The 21,986-nt window shown below is 39.5% G+C and overlaps 2 protein-coding genes across 2 annotated transcripts; one reads left to right on the plus strand and one right to left on the minus strand.

Moving 5' to 3' along the window:
• Window positions 1-4,981: 4,981 nt before the first annotated feature.
• Window positions 4,982-9,557, plus strand: RPS27L (ribosomal protein S27 like). The gene is made up of 4 exons (XM_049812979.1): window positions 4,982-5,053; window positions 5,342-5,450; window positions 7,831-7,941; window positions 9,025-9,557. Exons 1-4 carry the CDS (start codon window positions 5,048-5,050, stop codon window positions 9,051-9,053), a joined length of 255 nt encoding a protein of 84 aa, XP_049668936.1. The 5' UTR covers window positions 4,982-5,047; the 3' UTR covers window positions 9,054-9,557.
• Window positions 9,558-10,155: 598 nt separating this feature from the next.
• On the minus strand, window positions 10,156-21,298 carry LACTB (lactamase beta). Its single transcript, XM_049812948.1, has 6 exons — window positions 21,026-21,298; window positions 20,536-20,602; window positions 18,549-18,739; window positions 17,849-18,194; window positions 16,005-16,170; window positions 10,156-13,606 (listed from the first exon to the last, which is right to left on the minus strand). The coding sequence occupies exons 1-6, from the start codon at window positions 21,296-21,298 to the stop codon at window positions 13,063-13,065; spliced, it is 1,587 nt and encodes a 528-aa protein (XP_049668905.1). The 3' UTR covers window positions 10,156-13,062.
• Between the last annotated feature and the right edge of the window lie 688 nt (window positions 21,299-21,986).

The raw sequence follows: 21,986 nt of genomic DNA on the forward strand, positions 1-21,986 counted from the left end.
ACTTCCAGCAAATTGTATTAAACTCTGATTTTTATATCATAGGTGCTGTGTTGTGATTCAAGTAAAAAATGTCATTGTTTGTTTCATTGAGACCTCTGGGAGACCAGGATATCGTCTGATAGAGCAGAGTTAAGGCAGCAAAACAAGGTGGGGGGGGGAGGGGGGGGGGGAATTGCCAGTTCTCTCTCTTTTTTTTTTTCTTTTTTTTCTCACTTGGAGACCTCTGCCCAGTTCAGGGTGGAATTTGGAAACATGGCTGCTTGGTTCATTTTTGTACTGTATAATTAGCACTTGGGCGGTTTACATGTTAAGAGGGATTGTTACGATACTTATTTCAAGATTTAAGTTTATAAATGATAATGGCAACCTGGCACTGAAAGCAGTCAAGCCAAATTGGTTAATTATTTCAGACTAGCATGAATAATCAGATTATAGGAAACTGCAAACGAAAAACTAATCTCTGAAACATTTCCCTGTATCCGTATTTTCAGAGGCATGAGTTGCTATGTACTGTAATTACAGCCATACTACACAAGATTACTACACAATCGTATTTCAGCATTGAAGAGAGTAATTTGGGGGTTAATATTCACTCTTCAGTTTTATGGAACTAATAGGCTTCCATATGTCTCTGGAGCAATATGTTTGCGATCGCCATCTGTTACTCAAGAGTAGTTTTATAGAAAAATAATGCAAATTACTTCTCTCTTTAATTACACTAGTGCTTTGCAATATTGCGTTCCGTTCTGATTTGGAAAAGCGCCAGTTTGCCAGATTCATGGGACAGATGTTTACTTAACCATGAACTTTAAAAACAAGATATAAAAATTAAGAGTTACATTTTTTAATTCGCTAGAACATGGAAAAACTGTAATTGTACAATTGCATACCTTGCAATATGTTAGTAAAACTTTAAGGAGCACTATTAAAGCTGTTAAGGCTCAATAACCAAGCCGCTACGATACCTGTTCCATGAAAATACTTTGAAGCCCCGTCTTTGTTATTGCACTAAATTGGAAAAGGCAACGTTTGCTTTATATTGCATTACAGTCATACAGATCAACTACAATTAAACATTTCATTTTTTTCTGACATGGGAGAACCACTGAGGGGAACACTGAACATAGAGGAAATAGAAAATGTTTGATACTATGGCTTACCTTTTGTCACTATGTAAAAGCAGATCGCACCATAACAGCGTGATGCTGATTTGTACATTTCAAAAAAGCAGAATTTTAAAACCTTTGACAACCACTAAATGACTGCCCTAACAGTTTTGTCTGAATACCACAGTTGAAGCCCATCCAATAAAAAGCTGTTGAGTCCCAACCAAGATAGGGCAGAATTCCATTAGTCACTGAGGTGTATGCAAAGTACATCTGTTAAAGCACTCAGTTTAAGAAAGGCACTAATACGCATAGCAAAAAACAATTACTCCCTCTATTCATTTGCAATAAATTCAACAATCTTTACACACACAATAAAAAAACCCAGAAAATACTTGTGACTCGTTTACCAACACCTACATTTTAAAGAAAAAAACAGATTACATTGCTACTTCATTCCCATTCTCATTTTTACTTTCTCAAATGATAGACATCATCATTACTTCTACCTTTCAAAAATCCTTTTTTCCCCTCAGTTCAAGGGTGAGACTGGTTAAGCAAAAAAGAGAACTGCGTAAAAATCTGTCTTTAATTAAGCTCTTCTGTTCAATGCGTACAAAATTGTAGGAAATTCTACATCTGAATTGTTTAAGTACAACATTTCAAAAAAACAGTAGAGTTTAAAACATGTTGGTAGAACCAGGATCCTGTTATTTTGGCACTAATTGGAATCCACAGGTCCAAGTCCTACAAAAGATAATCTTATGAGGCAGACTTGCCCCGAATGCCACCTAATGGGAAATCATTAAGATGAGCTTTGCCCCTTAGCTTTTGGACTCTGCTAGCTAATATGATAATATTTTTGATGTGTATCTTTAACCACTCTGGTTTTGGCAGATGCCTCTGCAATTTATTACTGTTTGATGACCATCGTGTGACACCCCTTTAAAAAAATGTCACTTACTCCCCAGTTCCAGTAAATAAGTCTTTCACTCACTGCAGGTAGATACTTCTATGCTCATTCTACACTTTGTCTTACTGCGTTTGATACGTCAGTATGTCCTGCTTTTAAGTCCTAGTTTTAAGAAAATCACTGCATAGGTTTAATTTTTTTTGGTCTTTACAAAGAACAGTACTCTCCTTTACTCTAGCGATCTAAATGTATGAATTTTCCATATGTCTATGCTGCAGAACTTTATATAGAAGAGTTTAAATCAAGCCATTATTGGGAAAAAATTACTTAAAGTATGTACAGTTCAATTCCAGAAGGGAAAAGCCCTGTAAGACTCTTATCTGTAAGTTCCATTAATTTCAAGGTTTGCTATTACAGTAGTGCTAAAAGCGGACCTTCTTCAAGTTCCAGTGCTAACCTGAACTACCTCAGCATAAGCGTATTTAAACCATATGACTACACGCCATGGTTTATACCATTAGTTTATAATCAATTAAAATTGTAATACTTAATTCTGCAGTACAGTCAAAACCACAAACAAGCGGACTGCGTTCCAGGTCAAACATACCACTTGAAGTGAACCTACTTATTTTGCGTGCAGCTTAGAGCTGGTTAGTGTGTGGAAATATAAATGGTCTTAATGATTGTACTACAGAGACACCCATCCACATCTCAGTATTCTAGACAAACCACTATAAGCATTATTAGGGTGAATTTGTATGGTTTTTTTTAAATCAGTCAATACTCACTTCCTCAGTGACCACGGTCAGTTTAAACAAGGTTTTGTAGTAACACCCCCCCCCCCCCCCCCCCAAGCCTGTATTCTCACAACATCAGATAGCAAATCCTAAGGTCCCACCCAAACTCAGCTGCAGAAGGCCACAAATGGAGCAGAACAGAGTAGCTCTGCCTTCCTCCTTGCTGTACCAGCCTGGCAGGAGACCACCGCAATGCATGTCATCAGAGACGTAGATTCGGCTTTTAAACAGCAAGAGACTGCCAGTCGCAATGCAGAAAAAAAAACCCCAACTGTCATTGTGTTGTTTTTAAACATCTTCAGATCAGCTTTTGGAAATTTTCGGTTGTCATTTTAGCACACAGATAATGTTTCTTGTTCTTTTCTTTAAGATGACATCAAAGTCTTTGTTTGCTGGGAGAAGGCTAGAAAGGGGAAGTAATTCTCTTAGACCTGAATCTCTCTCTGTCTCTGTAAGCCACGCCACTGTGGTACAGACTGCATTTCTCTCCTCGTTTACTCACCACTTAAAATCAGTGCTGTGTTTCTGCTTCCTAAAGAGTATACTTCAAAAAAAGCTTCAATCATAAGATTGAAGGTAATGCATCAGAACTGACTCATTCAGCAGGTCACTGAACTACAAGCAGTTATGAAAAGGAAATGAATCTCCAAGTAAAACCAAAATAGAGAACCAAACAGAGGAATGTGTCCAAAATACATCCTGTTTTCAGATCATCCTGTGTGCCCCTCCTTCCACAGAAACCAATTTTTAATGTAAACTCTGGCTCTAAAGTCTTCCTCAAGCACCAGAGGCTCCTTGCAGGAAAGACATTTAAGAAGGGAAAGCTAGGAGGAAAAGGTGAAGGAGGACGGCACTTTAGAAGTTCTGTTTTTTTGTCGGTGGTGCTTTACACATTGTGAAGGTATTTTCTTAAACAGAGAAAAAAGCAATACTCCTTCAGATTCTGAATCAACAGGCTTAACAGATTCTCCCCTTTCCCTCCTGCTTGCAGGTGAATAACAGACATTTGAAAAAGACTGAAAGGTAGTAGGAACAGCTAAGGCTCAAGAACTGACTGCACTGATAACTGGTTTATGTTCCTAGCTTCACAGGACAGCATGCAGAGGAAAGTATCAGTCAGAGCCTTTCGTATTAAATTCCTCCCGATACAACAACACATACTTCCAAAATACCTCTATCTGTGTGTCATCACCGCTCCTGCGCATAAGGAAAAATGGCTAACATAGCATTACAATGTTACAAGACAATAGTTGTGATGCTGAGAAGAGGAAAACCAATATAATGGCTTGGAGCGCTGCAGTACATGGGTCTATACTTGCAGAATAATGTAGGGCTTTGGAGTGGGAAGAAAGTATTTTGAAAGTTGTGTACAGAGTCAGCACCGGAGAGGCCATCCCAGCTTAGAGAATATTGTTGTCAAAGATAGATATGCCTCTATAAAACTTAGGTCTTCGCTTGTGCTGGTGGCAAACTTTTAAAATAATTTCTGCTAAACGCCTCAGTTCTCTTTTCAAGAAGGATGTGGCTCAACACGCTGCCCGTAGGACATTTTGGAAGACTTTTCACACTAAGCAATTTTCGTAAGGTCTATTTGTGCCACTTACTGGACTTCTAGTGAATTACACTTTCAAATGTTCTGGGCTTGACTGAATTAAATCCGAGTTTTTAGAGATTATATTTGTGACTATTTTTATCGACTTACAGAAAAACCCCCACTCAACCTCTTGCTAAAAAGGTTCATGAAAAATGTTGGGGTTTTTTTTTTCATTCCCGCTGTCTGCAATATTTCTTATAGGTTCTCTGAATCGGTTGAAACGCATAAATGATGACTAAGAGAAATTCTTCTGCATTTTTTCCCATTCTGACCGGGGTGGGAAACTGCAACAGAACACGCACACGGGTACAATTTCCCGCAACGTGCCGTTTAGCACGAAACGACGCAGGAGCGCCGATTTAGCCAGCCTTTAACGTAAAAGCAGACGGGACTCCCGACCCCCCCGCGCCATCTCTTCATCTGCCGGGGAGGGGGAACACGAACAGAGTTTTTGCAAGGCCCCGCCCCGCACCATAGAGCCGAGTCCGCCGGGCGGCCCAGAGCGGCTCCGGCTCCGCGCCGCCGCCCTCGCACCCGCCGGAAGCGCGCGGGGAAGGGAAGGGAAGGGGCGGGGCGGGGCGGGCCGCCGGTGGCAGCCGCAGCCGCCGCCGCCGCAGGGTGCCGCTCGGAGGCAGACATGCCCGTGAGTTGTTTACCTCTGCCCCTTTCCGCGGGGCAGAGGCCGGGCCGGCGGCCGAGGGTCTGTCCCCGTGGGGCCGCGCCCGGGTGACACCATGGGGACGGAGCGCGGGCGTGTGAGAGGAGACAGCCCGCCACCGCGGCCTGCGGGGGCGGCGGGGGGTGGAGGGTGTGGCGGGGAGCGGAGGCTGCGGGCCTGCTCGGGACCAGGCTGAAGGCGGCGCCCGGTCCGTCCCGGTAGCCCGAGGGGTGTTTAACATGCAGTGCGTTTCCCTCTTGCCCTCTTACCCAGCTGGCTAAAGATCTAGTGCATCCCTCCTTGGAGGATGAGAAGAGAAAGCACAAAAAGAAACGTCTTGTGCAGAGCCCAAACTCCTACTTCATGGATGTAAAGTGTCCAGGTAAGTATTTAAAATGTGTGTGTCTTGCGGAAGGAACGAAACTAATTTCGTATGCGGATCATCTTCATAAAAGGTCTGATTTTTTAAAAAATTCTTTTTTAATCTAAATGTGGTTTACCTGTTCTGTGGAAAAAAAAATAATCTGTATATTTTGGGGTTTTTTTAACAATAAAAGTGTTTTCAACCTTTTTTCAAAAGTTAATTTAAACAGTCAGCTTTCTGTTTTCTTTTCTGGAGGTTTGGCATGAGATTTTTTGGTTTGTTTTTTTTTTTCCTTTATGAAATCCTGGCAAGTAGGGAAAAAAACCAAAGCCCCCAGATATACATGTATAAGAAGCGAGATGAAATGGATGCGTTAAAGCATCCGTGGCACAAGTTTAAAATAGGAGACAACATTGTTTTTCTCCTTTTGTAAGTTGATTGATTCTGGAAGAGCAACGAGAAAAACGTCACAAGGATATACGCAGGCATACTGGGACTTTACATAGAAAGTAAAACATACACAACTGCCTTTTTCATATGTGGCTGTTAAGAAGTAAGCTGCCATCCAGCTCACAGATACAGGGGTTGTATTTAAGGTGTTGCCTGTGTCCGCTTTTCACAGATCTTCATTACTTTGGCTCAGAAACATCTGTATAACTAAACTTCTCTTTTATCAACTAAACCATGGGATTTTCTAGCACAATTGCAGGAGTATGCTCTACCAGTGAACAGCTTCTTTGATCAGCACAAGTACATCCATATCAAGGCACAGAAACTGTCAAGTGTGGTAACTTACCTCCTAGAAACGACTGCAGTATAAGAAGATTATAGCAGTAAGAAAACAAATAGACTTACTTACAATAATGATCATCCTGACTAGAAGCAGGGAATTGTTGGTGTATTCAGGTTTTCTTATGCTATTCTTTCTTAGTAGCTTAGATTCCTAAGAAGCTCTGAGATATTGTTTTCTGTCTAAAAGTGAAGTAAATTAATTAAAACTGTTTGAAAGTGTAGTTACTTTTAAAAAAACACGGTTGAAGGCTAAGCCACTTTTTTTTTTCTTTTTAAACTTTCTTCAAACCAGTGTACACGCATGCATATACAAAGATAAAGTTAGTGTCAACATAAGCCCATAGGTCATTGGTTATCTTCATTATTGTTGGATTAATTGGTTATTGAGTTTGAGGGATATATAGACCAAAGCAGGAGAGTTTCAATAGTGGCAAAGTCCTGAGCATGAGGCACCGAAAATACCAGATGGCTTATGCATCATTCAGTGGTGTTGGATGTTGCTCCCTAGTTACTGAAACAGATTGGGTTTGTTCCCCTGCAAAATCCACAGTTAAAAACTCATCAACATGGAAGTTCACATTCACGGGGCAAAACTAACATTTGCTAGGGTTAAATTTTAGCTGCTGGCAGTTTTTTGCAAACAAAGATTTGTGCAGTTACTATTTGTGATTTAAACAAAGCAGAAATCTGTTATTCTGCCTAATAGGAGTTCTCTCTACCAACCAGTTCTCTTGTCAGACAGCTTTCTGAGAACCTTCCTCACTAACATATATTATGTCTTAAACTTTCTGGTCCGCACATGCTGAAAATTGAATCTATGCTCACTTTTATCTATTTGTCTATTTTCTATATCCACATCTAGAATAAATCCTTTACAACTTCTCTCTCTTGAAAAATTCCTGTTGGCTAATTAAAAATACTCTACAGATTAAAAAATGAAAGCAGTGAAAACCCCTTTGTCTAACCCATGCATAAAAATGATTTCGTTCTTTCTTAAATCATAGAATTTCAAAGTTGTAGACAAAATGTGGCAGATGCCTCTGCTTGCATCTGGAATTAGTGAAGTTATTCTGTGCAAGTCTTCTCGTTTAAATATGATGCTAGCTTTGTAGAATGCAGCCACGTACATGCCTTATGTGTACCAATTATTAAACAGAAAGCAAACACGGATTTGAACAGCAGTGTTTGTATTCACAGCTGCCAGACTTTGTCAACAGCAATGTTCTACTATTACAAGTTAAATATTTCCCTAGCTAGATGGGCTCTTCTATTCAGCAGAGGCGGCTAGTCTAGAACTCCTTGACTTTTTTGCAGGAGACATACTACAGGCAAATCAGGGCCTGTCAGCCATCAGGCTGTGTTGATTTTCATATGGGGAGTGAGTCATAACAGTTTCAGTTAACTAACTTGCTTTCATATGCATGTTAGTAAAAGCAAGTACTTCAGACCACAGTAACAATGTTCTGTTTTACTTGGTGTGCTGTGTAATGAAATATAGATCCATTTCTGGACAAGTGTATTTAGAGCATCTGACTCAATTACACATACAATAGAAAAAGTCATGCTAGAAATACTCAATGGAAAGTTTAATAATGCTGTTTTCCAGGATGCTACAAGATCACCACTGTATTCAGCCACGCTCAGACAGTAGTTCTGTGTGTAGGTTGCTCAACTGTTCTGTGTCAGCCTACTGGGGGGAAAGCCAGGCTCACTGAAGGTAAGGGGCAACATTAGCAGCCTAAATATTCCACTTACATAAATGCATTTATGTATTTAGAGCCTGCAAACATTTTAGCTTTGATTTTGAAAACTGGAATGCATATTTTGCAAATTGCTTAGTGTTGGCTAGTAAAAATGTTAATGGGCCCTGAACCGCAAACTTTTCTTCAGATTCTTGTTTTTAAATGGCTATACAGATATGCCAGGCCGTTAAGCAGCTACATTGTGATCAAACACGCTTGGATTTTAGGTGCTTTGATTGGTCATCTCCTTTAGCCTATCTATAATAAATACTGCTTATTTAGTTCTGAGCTAAGTCTAGAATATTAAAAAGCACCATTAAAGGAGTAGGGTACTTTTGCCAGGCTAAAGCAATTCTGTGCCACTGCCAGTCGTTGGTGGCTTGCCTGTTTGTTTTTAAACAGTAGTACTGTAAGGCAGTTCCCTGGCTCATGTTACTTAATCAAAATTTGTTTTGTATAAATTATAAGGGAACAAATAACCACTGATAATTATCTACAGCTAACTGGTATAGCATCTTGAAATGCAATCCAGTCTCTGGGGTATATGAAAAACACTGGAAACACTTGAGGGTTTAAAAAAAAAAATAATTAAAGAATAAGTCCAGATTTTATTCCTGTTTTGTCTAAAGGATAAAAGGTAAATATTTATGCAAATTGCATATAGTAGTGCTTTTGCCACGTGCTGCTATACAGATGTAGTTTATATGAGTGCAGAATACCTGAAGTAAGGCTGTTCAGCAGTTGAAAAGGTATCAACACTCCTAGCAGCTGTTTCAGTTTGGGGGTTTGTATCACTAAGGGATGGAACAGTAGACTGAAATTTTAAAAGGCATCTGAAAGAAAAGAAATAGTACAACTTAGCCTTATTTTAAGATGAATTACATCACAGCCATGTTGTTCTGGTTGAGTTAGAGAAGACTCAAAGCACTAAGTCTTCACCTTGTGGTACATGAAATTTAAATTTATTGCATGAGTTTTCCTACTTAAGTTGGGTGGGCAATTTTCCAAGGCAGTCTTAACAGTTTGAGGACTGTCCATATCATGTGATTTCTTTACAGGCTGTTCATTTAGAAGAAAGCAACACTGAACACTTCAGCATGTGGTTTTGGATCTGTGTTCCTGAAAGCCTTACCAGTTTAAAAATGCCTGTTAATACAACAATGTAATTATGATTGATTTTGTAAAAATTACATGCTACTGGTGACTAATGAGCTGGAATCTCTTTTTCAATAAATGATCTGAAGTGCAAGTTTTTCCTGCAAGTTTGCAGACAGCTGAGCTCTATTTTTATAATTTTATTTTTAAGCAGTGTATTGTTAATTGGGTAGTGTCATTTAATAATAAAAACCTTGGACTTGCTGTATCTTTCCCCTCGTTAATCATCAACTACAGCAGCGTAAGGCATATGGTGACAGAAACTGCTGTAAGAATGCATTTTGTATACTTTATTACTGTGGTTACCCTAACTGTAAGGGTTGCAAAGGCTAGATGGATTTAAAACAGCTCATTTGCTTTCAGCATCGATTGCTTTAGTCCCTTTATGGTGTTGAGTAATGTGGTGATAAATAAAAATATAAAAGTTACTCACTTACTTATGTTCAGCTGTTTTTCTGGAATGCATGGTTTTTCCCTTGTTCTAATCTGGTCTCGAAACTGCATTTGGTATTCTATACTAAGATTTCTATACCAAAAAAAAAAAAAACCAAAAAAGGAGTCTTTTGCAAAACACTGAAAACATTCAGTACCGAGAAGGCATATGGTATATAAGCAACAGTAAGTCAGCAAACTACACGAACAACTGTGAATGGTATCCAGTCACTAAAAAAACTAGTACAGCAAAAACATGCATATTTTCAGTATCAAATACTGAAGTGAAACAATTACCTTTTTGCAATGAGGAAACAGATTTTCAGTTAGTTTTTAAAAGCCATCCCTTTCTAAATGGCTGTTAAAAAGTGGATTATTTTGTTTTAAACCATGAGAAAACATTCAAACAAAGTCTTACATGTATCTTATTTTAATAAATAATATATCAAGTTATGTATCAACATCTCTTTCAAAGTACTGGTTGTCTTGGTGAGTTAATTATTGTTGGGAATGTCTGTTTAGCCTATATTCTTTTTATGACTTTTAAAGCTTGTACATTTCTAGTCAGTAAAAAAAAACACCAAACAAACTCAATCCTGGTATTACAATTTGTTGCATTTGTGAGATAAATTTTATTTCAGTTAATTCAAATAGTGAACACTTATAATTACGAGATGCAAAAAGTAGGTGTTTGATACAGAAATAGATGCACCAATTTAGTATACATGCCTTTTAAGAAAAGTACAGTTTTATGTCAGTCCCATACTGTGTTTTCACAATAAAGGTTAATTTAAGAGCAAGTTTATCATGAAAGCTGCTCTTACTTGACCAGACAGTTTCCCACACTTGATGTCAGTCCATCAAATAACTGGTTTCAGAACAAAGGTCAAAGTAGCAGTATTAATTCACTTCTGACCTGAATACATGTGCTAAGGGCAGATTGATTCCTAGTCTCCCATATCTCTGCCTTCTCCCACCCTAAAAGATAAGAACTCATGATTAAGTAAATACCAAATCAGAGAAAGTCAGTGACCCATTTTGTTCCAGGTACTGGAAGATAAAATTTAGAGATCATAGCATCTCCAATACTGTACATGTGACAACAGAGGTTTTTTTAAAAGCCTTAAGTTACAGGAGATCCAATATGAAGAACATGGTATGCATATAAAAAAGTTGGTGGCTGAACATATTCTGTGGGGGGAGTGAGACACTGTCATTAGTATCTTGGGGTTAGAAATGCCTTAGACACTTCTTACCATTATTTGCTTTCATACATACTTCAAATATTTACATTTATTAGTGTTTGGTCATATGCAGACAGGCATAATGGTAAACCTACGCCTTCTACATTCTGAATCTTTGTCTAAATCCAAACACAACGGTCAGTGAGTGAAACTCATTTTGTCTAAAGTAGGCAAAATGGTTTTCAAGAATAATAAATACTGTTTGCAAAACAGATGCATCATAAAAGAAAAATGTGTTATAAATCCTACAATAACAATGTTACTTCTGAGATTTTCTATATTTAAAACATTGTATCTGGTCTATTTCTATTAATGTATTCTTCAACATGAAAATTACTTGGAACTACTTACTCTTGTTCCCTGTGCAATAACTTCTGCTGCATGTTTACCCAGCTAGTAGGTGCTCAAGACTGGAAAAAAAAAATGTTGCTATTGTAGAAGACACTCACCTCCAGTACTTCTGTATTGGAACTGTCAAACAATATCAAATACTTCAGTGGAAGAGAAGATAATTTATTGCCTGACCAAATGAAAGTTTGTTCAGAAAGGTTCTCTCTGTTGTCTCTACTGATTGGATATTCTTGAGATAAAGACAACCCATTATTAATGAATAAAAAAGTGAAATTTTGGTGAGTAGACCAGAAAACCCAAGCAAATAGTTTAGGTGTAAGCTTTTACTGTTTCAAGGCACAAGAATGGTTATAATTATGAAGAGCACTAAACCAGCCCTACTAGCTTCAATTAAAAATGTAGGTAAAACATCAACACCTCAAAATAGTAAATTTCCTGGTTTGTCAGTCTTAGGTAATAAATGTTATCATAGGCATACTGGGAACAGAGATGACAGCATGTTTCATCACAGGACAGGTAATAACTATGAAGTTTTAATACTAAAAGCACTAACTAGGGAACGAGGCAGGTAAGGCTATCTTCTGCTAGCTATTATCTAAGACATCTCGCTCCTTAAATTCAGAGAAGCAGAGCTGCTAAACAGTGCAGGGATGTAAGTATTCAAACCTTTCCTGAAGGATATTTTGTTTTGTCTCAGCCTGGAAATACTGTCTGATGTAACTGCAGGGGAAGCGGGGTGGGGGTAAATCTTGGGAGATCATGGAGATCTTCCATGCCATTACGGAATATATAAAATTAACATATTCAGATGTTACTGTATTGCTATAGTAAAACTGAAGATTATAAAATGCTTCTTTGGAACTCTATCACAATTTCTTGTTCAACCTTGTGCAAAAGTAACTCCTTGAGGCAGGTCTCCAAATGGAAAAAAAAGGATGGTTTTCAAAAAAATCTCTCAAAGTCTGTAAGATTTCTAGTACTGGCTTCAAGAATGGGCTTTAAATTTTACCGAGTTACTTGAGTTCCTAATTCCTATATCTAAAGGAGTATCTACATTACAGAATACAGTGTCATTTTTGGCTACCAAAGTTAACGTGTATCATTCAAAAACAATGAGACAGTTTGACAGCTCACCATGGTGCGCTATTCAGGCATATTCAACTGTGGAAATAGTACCCTTATTTCACAGTAAACTAGTTTCACACATTCTCTGTGTCCAATAAAAATGGAAGAGAGGACATCTAAATAACAAAAAGATTCTTACTTACATTAGTCTAGCTTCATTCTTTTCTAATTCTTAACAATCCACAGCTCTGACAAAACCGTACTTGTGGTATAAATCTGCATTCTGGAGGTAGCTTCAAGATTTGGGTTTTGTTGGGTTTTTTGCTTTTTAAGCAAATAAGAAAAGTGCTATGTAAAGATACAAAAATCAACAGTAAAACCATTTTTCTTTAAAAAATAATACTGAACAGTTTTGGCAGACTGGAACTGTGAGAATAATGAATTATGTCTTCGTGTACTCAAATCAAGAAATTTTTCAAAAGTTTAACATTTAAGGTAGATAATTTGTTGTTGTACTTCTCAGTGCAAGAAACCAATGCTAGTTTTTTTAATCTTGGTCAAGAGCTTGACTGGATGAAAAAAAACCCTGCTACTGTAATGATAATTTACACAGGTACTACAGGAAGTCAAATTTGACTGTTACATTCTCCTTTTCTGTAAGTTACGAACTTCCCTGAGAGGTTAATTCCAGTTACACATAAGTTTAGCACCACTAGCAGAAGTTAATTAAGTGAAATTTTGACGCTTTTTCTTCATGTATTTTTAGTGATCTCGGAGTCCACTTACACCCTTCTCCATTTGTTTTTCATGTTTCAGTACAGTGAGTTCAGTTACGCATATCTCTTTTTTTTAATCTATATATTGCGCCCATTTTTCTTTATCAAATTCCCTTGCAATCTTTAAGGCAGTGCTGTTGAGTGAAACCGATTGCATATTACAGATAATACTAACAACTACTCCTCTAGGTGGTGCCACTAGCCCAGCATCTATAGCTTCAGAGTCCAGCTCTTCAGGAAGAATTAGGAGGACACTACTTGCCCCCACTGCACCACCCGTATGAGATGCATAGTGTCTCTGCTTTCTGCAACAGCCACACTGTTGTTTTTTCTCTACGACAGCCCAAGCCATTGCATATTTACCATCCCTGTCCCACGATACTTCCGTTTTTGGCACTGGGGTCCACATCATTGCGACTGTGTCTGGTTTGAGGTACCCAGGAAGAAGTTTGCCATTTGTGTTTTTAAACTGTCCGGCTTGATAACTGTACAACAAGGCATTTCCAAATTTCAGAAGGTCACCTACTGATGACAGAAAGCCACCACCAGCCCACTTGTAAGAGTTGTCCACATACGGTGCATTTACCAGCCGTCCCTTTTTGTTGTAAACATAACACCTAGAATTCAAGAAAATTCAACTTGTCATTCTCAGATACTATGCACAACTATTTTAAGCTGTCCTACATTAAAAGAGCAAACTGAGCACATATTAGCTTGTTCTCATGAAACTTTAGAATTTTTCTAAGCTATATTTTTCTTAAATATATTTCTTGCAGAAAAATCAATTAACTCAGACAGGAGAACAAAAATTAAGGTGACTTCTTCAGTTAGAAGCTTAGTTTCAACAAAAGTCCTAATCCTTCTACTTACTCTTAGGATATACTAAGAGTAAAGGCAATATGCAAATAAGAGATGTGACAGAAATCTATAGATCAGCCAGCAAAGGATTTTTCTTAAATCCCTGTACTACATTTAAAGTGTTTTAAGAAAGAGGAATCCTACAACTACCCCCTGATTATCAGACACTGAGCTGAAATTTCACTGAAGTCTTAGGTGACTCCTATGAGACAGTAGTTTCCATTTATGATTGATTTCCTCCCCACTGCCCCATTACAGTTGCCATGTACTACAACTGAATATTTTGGAATTACTAAAAGTGAGAAGCGTGGAGTCTTGCAAAACCTGTCACTAAAATACAAATTAGAAACTACCAACCAGAATTGCAGAATGAACTATCGGGAACAACACAACAGGAGTGCAAACTGAATTAAGCTTTTGAAAGAAACAGTCCAATCATGACTGGATTCACTTCATACAACATATGAGAAGGAATGTTGAATAACTATATAATCCGATGAATTTCAGCCTTTGGGAACCACCAAAAAAAAAAAAAAAAAGGCGTGGAGGGGGAGTGGTAGTGGGCAGGGCAAGCCTAGTATCTAACTACAGAGATACATTCCCTATCTAGTCTGCACTTATACTGGAAAACTTTTAGGGAAGTTCTGAAAGCCATAATACTGAAAATCAGAGGTTGAAGCAAAGGAAGAGAGACGAATGGTCCAAGACTACCATCAGCTCTACCAGTGAGTCGATTATCTTGGTGTCCCTATAGTCATTTTTTTTGATCACAATAAAACCTGTTACAAAGATGCTGAAATGCCCGAGTTACACCTCTAAAAGATCTAGAACATGAATTTTTAAACTTTTTCATGTCAGTGAAATGTAGTATAACCAAACCATTAAACAAGCCACAACATGTCAATATGTTCTAGTCTGAGGCACCAAGCAAGCTATTTGTGGAAGCAAACCCATCACATTAGCATCTCAGTTTTGCTTAACAATAAGTAACCCGTAAAAAGACCCCCAAAACAGCATCTGTCCCAATTCCTTCATCCCTACCATATTTCAGTTTATAAAAGGGTTAATATACACACATACATTTAAAAGAACCTGACTGTACAAACTTGATAATTTATGTGAACATCACTAGCATCCAGATCTACCGCCACGAGACTGAAAATTTGCAAGCAAAATAAATACCAGCACAAAGCATCTTCGAATATAGCAGTAAAGCTATCCCTAAAATATTACAAACTGCTGTGTTTGTACAGAGCACTCTAAATATACACTTATATATAAGTACTATAAACCTTGGATTCCACATTATTTTCATTCTTTGAGAGCATTTTAGAAGCCATACTTTAAAAAAGTTTGAGTCTCATTCTCATGAGACTTTTTCCATAACCTGCTTTTGTGATTCAGTTACAATTCTTCTCCTGCACCAAATTTTAACAGGCAAGTCAATAAATCAATTTCAGAGCCCAGACAGGTAGGTCCATAAAATAAGATGGGAAAGAAAGTCAAGAAACTCTACCTTTATCCACTATATTGGAATGGATTACACCCAGTTACATAAATGTCTCTGTGTTTTTTTTTTGTGTGTGTGCGTGTCTGTGGTTTTGTTTTTGTTTATTTAAGTTAATAAAAATAAATCAATTGGTAAAGCATATTCTGCGTTAAACAGAATTTTAATTCTGGTTAAAATCAATACTACTATTTAATTTATGAAAACCTTGTGTTACTGTGAGAATATTACAATTCTACAGAACTTTTTAAAAAGTCAGTATATTAAGCAATCCAAGGTTAACTATATATTCTAGCATAATCTCCTAGTTAGTCCTTTATTTTACTCTTGTTTACACTTATCTGCTTATGTGCACCCAAAATAAATGCAAATTTCAAGGTCACCCCTGCCACTCCCCCCCATATATACTTATAACAGGAAATACTTATTTCCTATTCTGTAATTTTACATGCTAATTACAGAACAAATACCATAACTGACATAAAATCTGTTACATTACTAACTTTGAAATAACATAAGCCACTTCATTTAAAAGCCTGAAAAAAAAAAAAAAAAAAAAATAATCACACACTCTTAATTCAGTTGTCTTAATAAAGAGAGAAAGAGCAACAATTGTTGTGGAGTAAAAAAAATGTTTCATTCTTGTTTACCTTGCTCTGTTATATATCATTGCTTCATTGTCATCTAGTACAGTTGACAGCATATCCAAATCACGAAACATTTTTAGCATATAGTCTGTAAATTTTTGTCCTGAAACTCTCTCCACAACAGCGCTTAAGAGCGTAAAGCCATACGTTGAATACAAGAACTGACTACCTTGAAGAAAACACAATGAGAAAAGGGGGTGGGGAGGTGGGGGTGGGGGAGTTAGCCACATCATGCTTAAATGGAACCTCAAGGATAAATTTTAAGTAATCACATGTGCAAATGAAACTATATATAGCAATAAATAATTAATTAGAAGACTCCCCTTCCACCCCCATTTTAATATGATGTGAATCACAAGCTTATGATACTGACCCCTAGGAACTTCTGTACTGCAGCAGACACAGATGCTTGCTAAGCGCAGGCTGCTCTGAGAACAGCACTAAAAAATTTTCAGGGATCTGCATGTACAGCCAGGTTTCGTGGCAAGATGTGAAGACTAACATTTAACATCCTCTCCACCAGATTTACCATACCGGTTCTAACAAGGATATCTGGATTTGGAAAGCTGAAGCAAACCACAAAATTACTTCTTAAAAGACACTCACCTACTGTGACTTGTTTGTTTGTATGTCTATATACCCTAGAGATAGACAAGGGTAGTACTCGCTCAAGGTTTTCAAAGGTCTTTATCACTTTTATTACAGTGTTTCTAGTTCTAGTTTTCTAGTTATAGAACATCCTGAAAGATTATATGGACACTAATATGCATATTATTTAAGACACTGTAATTTTTTTACAGAACAATTTTTCATTTTTTAAAAATCTCGTTCTTGCGCTAATGCCTTTCATGAAACATTTACATAGCAAGCGACTGCCAAACTGCCTACAGTCAAGATAGATCTCTACTTGAAATGTTCCTAGAACTCTCCAAGATAGTAAGTGGTTAACTTCTCCCCCTTCCTACACCCCTCTCCCCTTAATGCACATTATTTACTGTTTATCAGCAATGCTTATCATTTGCCTGTTAACCTAACTCATTTAGAACTTACACCTGAAGTTCCTCAAAGTCCTCTCTAGAATTAAGTTAAATAATTCCAACAATAAATAACCTCAACAGTTCTGTGATTCTATGGTCTTTCTGTAGAATTTTTTTAGCTCTGGTTTTGTGCCTTACTAAAATTTTTTGCTTTTGGTTCATATCTAGAAAGCCCAGAGCATGATTACAGCAAGTTGGTATCTGCTTACAAAATACTTTATAGATACAAGTTTGCTACCAAAATTATAATCTGCTTTAGTGTTTATAAATTCAGCAACTGGTACGTTTCACAGCACTTACTGCATTACTTGGAGCTCCTAGGAGAAAAGTCTTATTTCTACCTGAGGTCCCACTTTCTCTTCTCCCCTGCATTATCTGGGATTCTTTGTATTACCTTTTAAGTCTTGGCTACACCACATTTTGAACCTGCTGGATTATGGTGCAGATACACCACTAGAAGGTATCTATATAAGAATAATTCTTTAAGTCAGTAGAGTGATAAAGCTATTTATACTGTTATCTAAAATTGAACTGATAAAATCCTTATCAGTTCAGTCTTCAAAAGTTATGTTAGTTTCAAAACAATTACACGACCAGATGGTTTGTGCAGAACAGCCTAAATACTTCTCTGTTGAGCTTTTAATGGGGCACAAGAAGGAAAAAAAAGGGGGGTGGGAGGGAAGCAGAACAAAACAAAAACCCCACATAAACACACTTTACTGGACTCAACTATCTTCACCACATATAAAACAATATGAAACAAAGTTTCACAAGAGCAGCACATTTTGGTCTAAATGAATAGAAACTCACCTGGTTTAAAGAATAAAGGATCATTTTTAAATATCTTCAGTGATTCAATCACGCTTTCAAATTTTTCCTTCAAATAATACTCTTCTTGCTCAAATTCCTTGTCTCTCCTGCCAGGTTTTGAATTTCGGCTTTTTACCTCACCTTCATGTTCTTTCCTTGGTTTGACAGAATCAGTCTTTTCAATTCCTTTGCCTTCTTTTTCTTTTTGTTCTTTATCCTGATAGGGTTTTGTTAGTTTCAATGCTCTGTTTGCCTTTTCCTTTTCTTCCTTTACTTTTGTAATATCTTTTTCATAGTGACGAATCCCACTCAAGTGTGAAACTAACAGTCTTGTAGTAATAGTGACCTAGATAGAAAGGACAATATTTAAACGTGAGCTCTCTTCATTAAAGCTATGATGCACACTAAATCACCAGAAAAGTAAAATTCAACATAACAAGGAACAAAGATATAAGACCTTTTAAATATCATGTATTAAACCCAGTTAAAATATATATATGTATATGTGCACACTACACACTTGATATAAAACTGAAGATCCAAATTTCCAGCATTGCTTTTTCAAGCAACAAAAACCAGTACTTGTCTAAATAATTTTTGGTGTTTTATAGGAATAGATCCAGATACAGACACCTGTACACGTATGGCAACGACAGGAAGAAAAACCCCCGAAAAGTGTTACCAATAAACAGTTACATACCTTTTCACCCTCGTAGACTTTTTCTGGAAATTCAGGGACATATTTCTGCACTGGAGCATCTAAATCCAGTTTCCCCTCTTCCCACAATTTAGCAACAGCCATCATTGTAAGACACTTGCTAATACTAGCAATTCGCATGATGGTCTCTGGCTTACATACTACACGATTCTCTACATCAGCATAACCCAAACCTTTAAGAAAAATAAAAGCACTGTGGTAAATACTTTGCACAGAAACACACTGAATTAATTATTTGCAATTAATTAGATTTACTGGCTCCATAAAATATTTTTCCCCTAGCTAAACAGGGACATGAAGCACTGGACTATCCCTGTTCCTGCTTCAATTAAGTTAATAACATTTTAATGTAGTAGGAACAGTTAATCAAAGCCCATTGTATTGGCCAATGGCATCCCAAATTAATTGGGATTAAGACTACAAAACAAATCTGATGGTAAATGAGATTGAAGATTAAACCAAAATTTACACTCCTGAGGTCAAATATAAAGAGACCAAAATCTAGACCGTAAAATAACTGACCAACAGTCATAAATACTCCTTTTATTGTTCCGAATTAATGGTTGAAACAGTAAAGCGTCTTATTTTATCAATACATAAATTGAGAAAGGAAATCACTCACAAACTTATAGCAATTACCTAAGGGGTAAAGCTTCAGAAAACAGTGGTGTTACACACTACGTTTCAACATCACTCAGCATGACTTCAGTTAAAAGACAGCTTAATAGCCTCCATACCAGTGTTTTCCTATGTAACCAACCCACAAGTGTGGTAGCAAGAACTGGAATTAATAAGCCATCATCAAGCTCCCATACTAGTCTTCAGTTTGAGCTAGGTTTGAAGAAACTGTGCAAGTGACGTTGCAGCATAAAATGCAATGAAATGCAGGGTACAGAAACCTCTGCCATGGCTTATGCTCCCGCATGTAGTCGTCTTGCTACTGGATCTGGCAGTCTTGGTGACAAACCATAACCCTGGCACTAGTTCCCTCAGGCACTTTCCTGCACATCAAGGAAGGTATCCTGCAGAAGTCTTATAAAAACTTCTGCTTTCATTGCTAGGTAATTTGAGACCAGAAAAAGCTATCTGATTTGAGAAAGTTTGTGATTAATTTTCTAGCACAATTTTCTTATTAGGCCACATTACAAAAGGTACCAGAGGCTCTCCGACTCACTTCTGTCATGATGAAAGACAAATGAAAACCTATAATCAGCTTTATATATGTATAACAGTTAATGCAACAACAGACTGTTAGAAGAAAGTTAGTAACAGTCTTATAATTTTTTTTTTCAAATTGTATAACACATTAGTGAAATGTGTTGCTATTTACTACTACCATTTCAGTTGTCCAAAAAACCCAAAACACGTTATGAAAATGTTCCTGAAAGGAGACACACAGTTTGGTAGGTTTTTTAAATAAACATCAAATGTCTACAAGATACGAGCAGTACTAACAGACTCCATTTAAAACTAAACTGTGTGAAGGATGACACCTGTTAAGTCTCAGTACTTTCCCAGTAAAAATCTACACCTCAGCCCACAAATGGGAGGTGGATCACCAAATCTGAGCTGTTACTACTCTGACTATCAAGTAAGTTCCTGTGAGGAGAACAGTTCTTTACCTCCTACATGCAATTCAACCAGATTACTGTAGAGCTGTATGCCTAGAGTATAAGTATATTCAAAGACTGATCTGACAAATTAATGGAAGAAAGGTTCTTAAACATAACTGTTGAAATATACTAGCACATTCAGGAAGTTAATAAGTTATCGATTCCTGGAAATTATTGAACTTTACCAAGGAAAGCATCACTTCCTAATCCCTAGGCACCTGTTTCTGGCCACTGTCCAGGGATGGAACATCAAGTGGATGAAGTCCCAGCCTGATCGGCGTGTCAGAATTGTTCATCTTTAAAACGTTCTGATCGCATCCCAACAGCACGCACAACTACTACTCCCGCATACTAACCTTCTGACCAGACTTCCTCTCCATCTACAGAAACTCCAACTAGTATACCTGGGATTCCTGCTTCATCCTGTCAAAAAAAAAAAAATTAAAAAAAAATAAATAAACGGACAGGAGACATTAAGAAGGATCTTTACAGTTAAACCCCCCCCACCTTCTCCCAAACCCAAGCGGGTTCTCAGACCCCCCGTACAGTACCGTACCCCCGCACCAAGCTCTGCCTGGCCGAAGCCTCCCGTTTGCGGTGGCCGAGCGGGAACCCAACGAGCACCCGGCAGCTTGCCGGGGTCCGCCATCTTATCCCTCCTCCTCCTCCTCCGGGAGCAGGCGGGCTCCTCACAGCGCGGCACCCCCCGGCCCCCCAACACTTGCCCGAAATCCCTCGCCAAGCCCACGGGAACGAGACGCCAGCCCGCCTCCCCCCTCACGGAGATGAGCGCCAAGGCGCGGGGGGAGAGCCCCCGGCCCCCCTCCGGCCCCGCTCGCTCAGCACCTTAATCCTCCGCAGCAGGTCCCTGCTCCTCTCGACGGCCGCGCCGAAGCCCCGAGGGGGCGGCAGCGGATTCGCCTTCCCCTCAGCCTCCTGCCCGCCGTCAGCCTCGCAGCCCGCCGCCGTCGGCGCCTTCACGCCCAGCGCCAGCCCCAGCGCCAGCCCCCAGCCCCAGGGCCGCGCCCCGGCAGCGCCGTCCCCTCGCCGGGGCGCCGGGGGCCGCCCGGGCCGCCCGGCGGCCGCCGCCCGCCGCAGGGCCCTGGCCAGGCCGTACATGGCCGCGCCGCGCCTCCTCGCCACCGCCTCGCCGGGTGACCGACAGGCACCTCCAGCCGCTCCCGAGCGCTCGCTCGGGCCGAGCTCCGAGCGCATCGAGCGAGGGCAGCCGCCCGCCTCAGGGCGCAGCGCGGCTCCGCGCCCGCTGGCGGCGGCGCCGGGGCCGGGGCCGCTCGGGGCGAACGCAGCCCCGGCAGGGCCGCGCCGGCTGCGCTCCCCGGCGCCCCGCAGGGCCTCGCCCGAGGGAGAGGGACCCTCCCGTCACGCCGGATAGAAACGGGCCCGGTCCGACGAGCCGCCAGCCGGTGCCGTGACCTGCGCCCTTCCCCGGGCCTGGCGGGCCCCCCCCCCCGGAGGACGCGGGGCCGGCGGCCCCCGGGCCGCTTCCCCGGGTGTCCTGAGGGCCGGCTGGCGAAGGCGATTTACGGCCGGTTTGCTTATTTCACCACCGAAAGCCACCCGCGTGTCCGAACGCAGTTAGGGCCTGCATTTGGCAACGCGAGTCAAATCTCTGTGAACCTTTCCCGAATCCTTGAAAAGAAAAAAAGAAAAATTATTGAAAGCACGGTTACTCTCTGCCGGGTAACTGGAGCCACCGCCGGCCCCTTCTCCCGCTGGACGCAGGTTTCTGACTCCTGCCAGCACCGACGCGGGCGGCTCTGGGGGAACGAGCGGGTTTTAACCAACA

The sequence above is a fragment of the Accipiter gentilis genome, chromosome 10 (assembly GCF_929443795.1).
Source record: "Accipiter gentilis chromosome 10, bAccGen1.1, whole genome shotgun sequence".
Lineage (NCBI taxonomy): Eukaryota > Metazoa > Chordata > Aves > Accipitriformes > Accipitridae > Astur > Astur gentilis.

Excerpts from the sequence above, each read along its gene's own strand:
- RPS27L (XM_049812979.1), top strand. Across the intron at positions 5,451-7,830 it reads CATGGATGTAAAGTGTCCAG|GATGCTACAAGATCACCACT; the intron begins GTAAGTATTTAA and ends GCTGTTTTCCAG. Across the intron at positions 7,942-9,024 it reads GAAAGCCAGGCTCACTGAAG|GCTGTTCATTTAGAAGAAAG; the intron begins GTAAGGGGCAAC and ends ATTTCTTTACAG.
- LACTB (XM_049812948.1), bottom strand. The coding sequence starts at position 21,298 with ATGTACGGCCTGGCCAGGGCCCTGCGGCGGGCGGCGGCCGCCGGGCGG. Across the intron at positions 16,171-17,848 it reads TCCTTTATTCTTTAAACCAG|GTAGTCAGTTCTTGTATTCA; the intron begins GTGAGTTTCTAT and ends GTTTTCTTCAAG. Across the intron at positions 13,607-16,004 it reads ATGATATATAACAGAGCAAG|GTGTTATGTTTACAACAAAA; the intron begins GTAAACAAGAAT and ends CTTGAATTCTAG.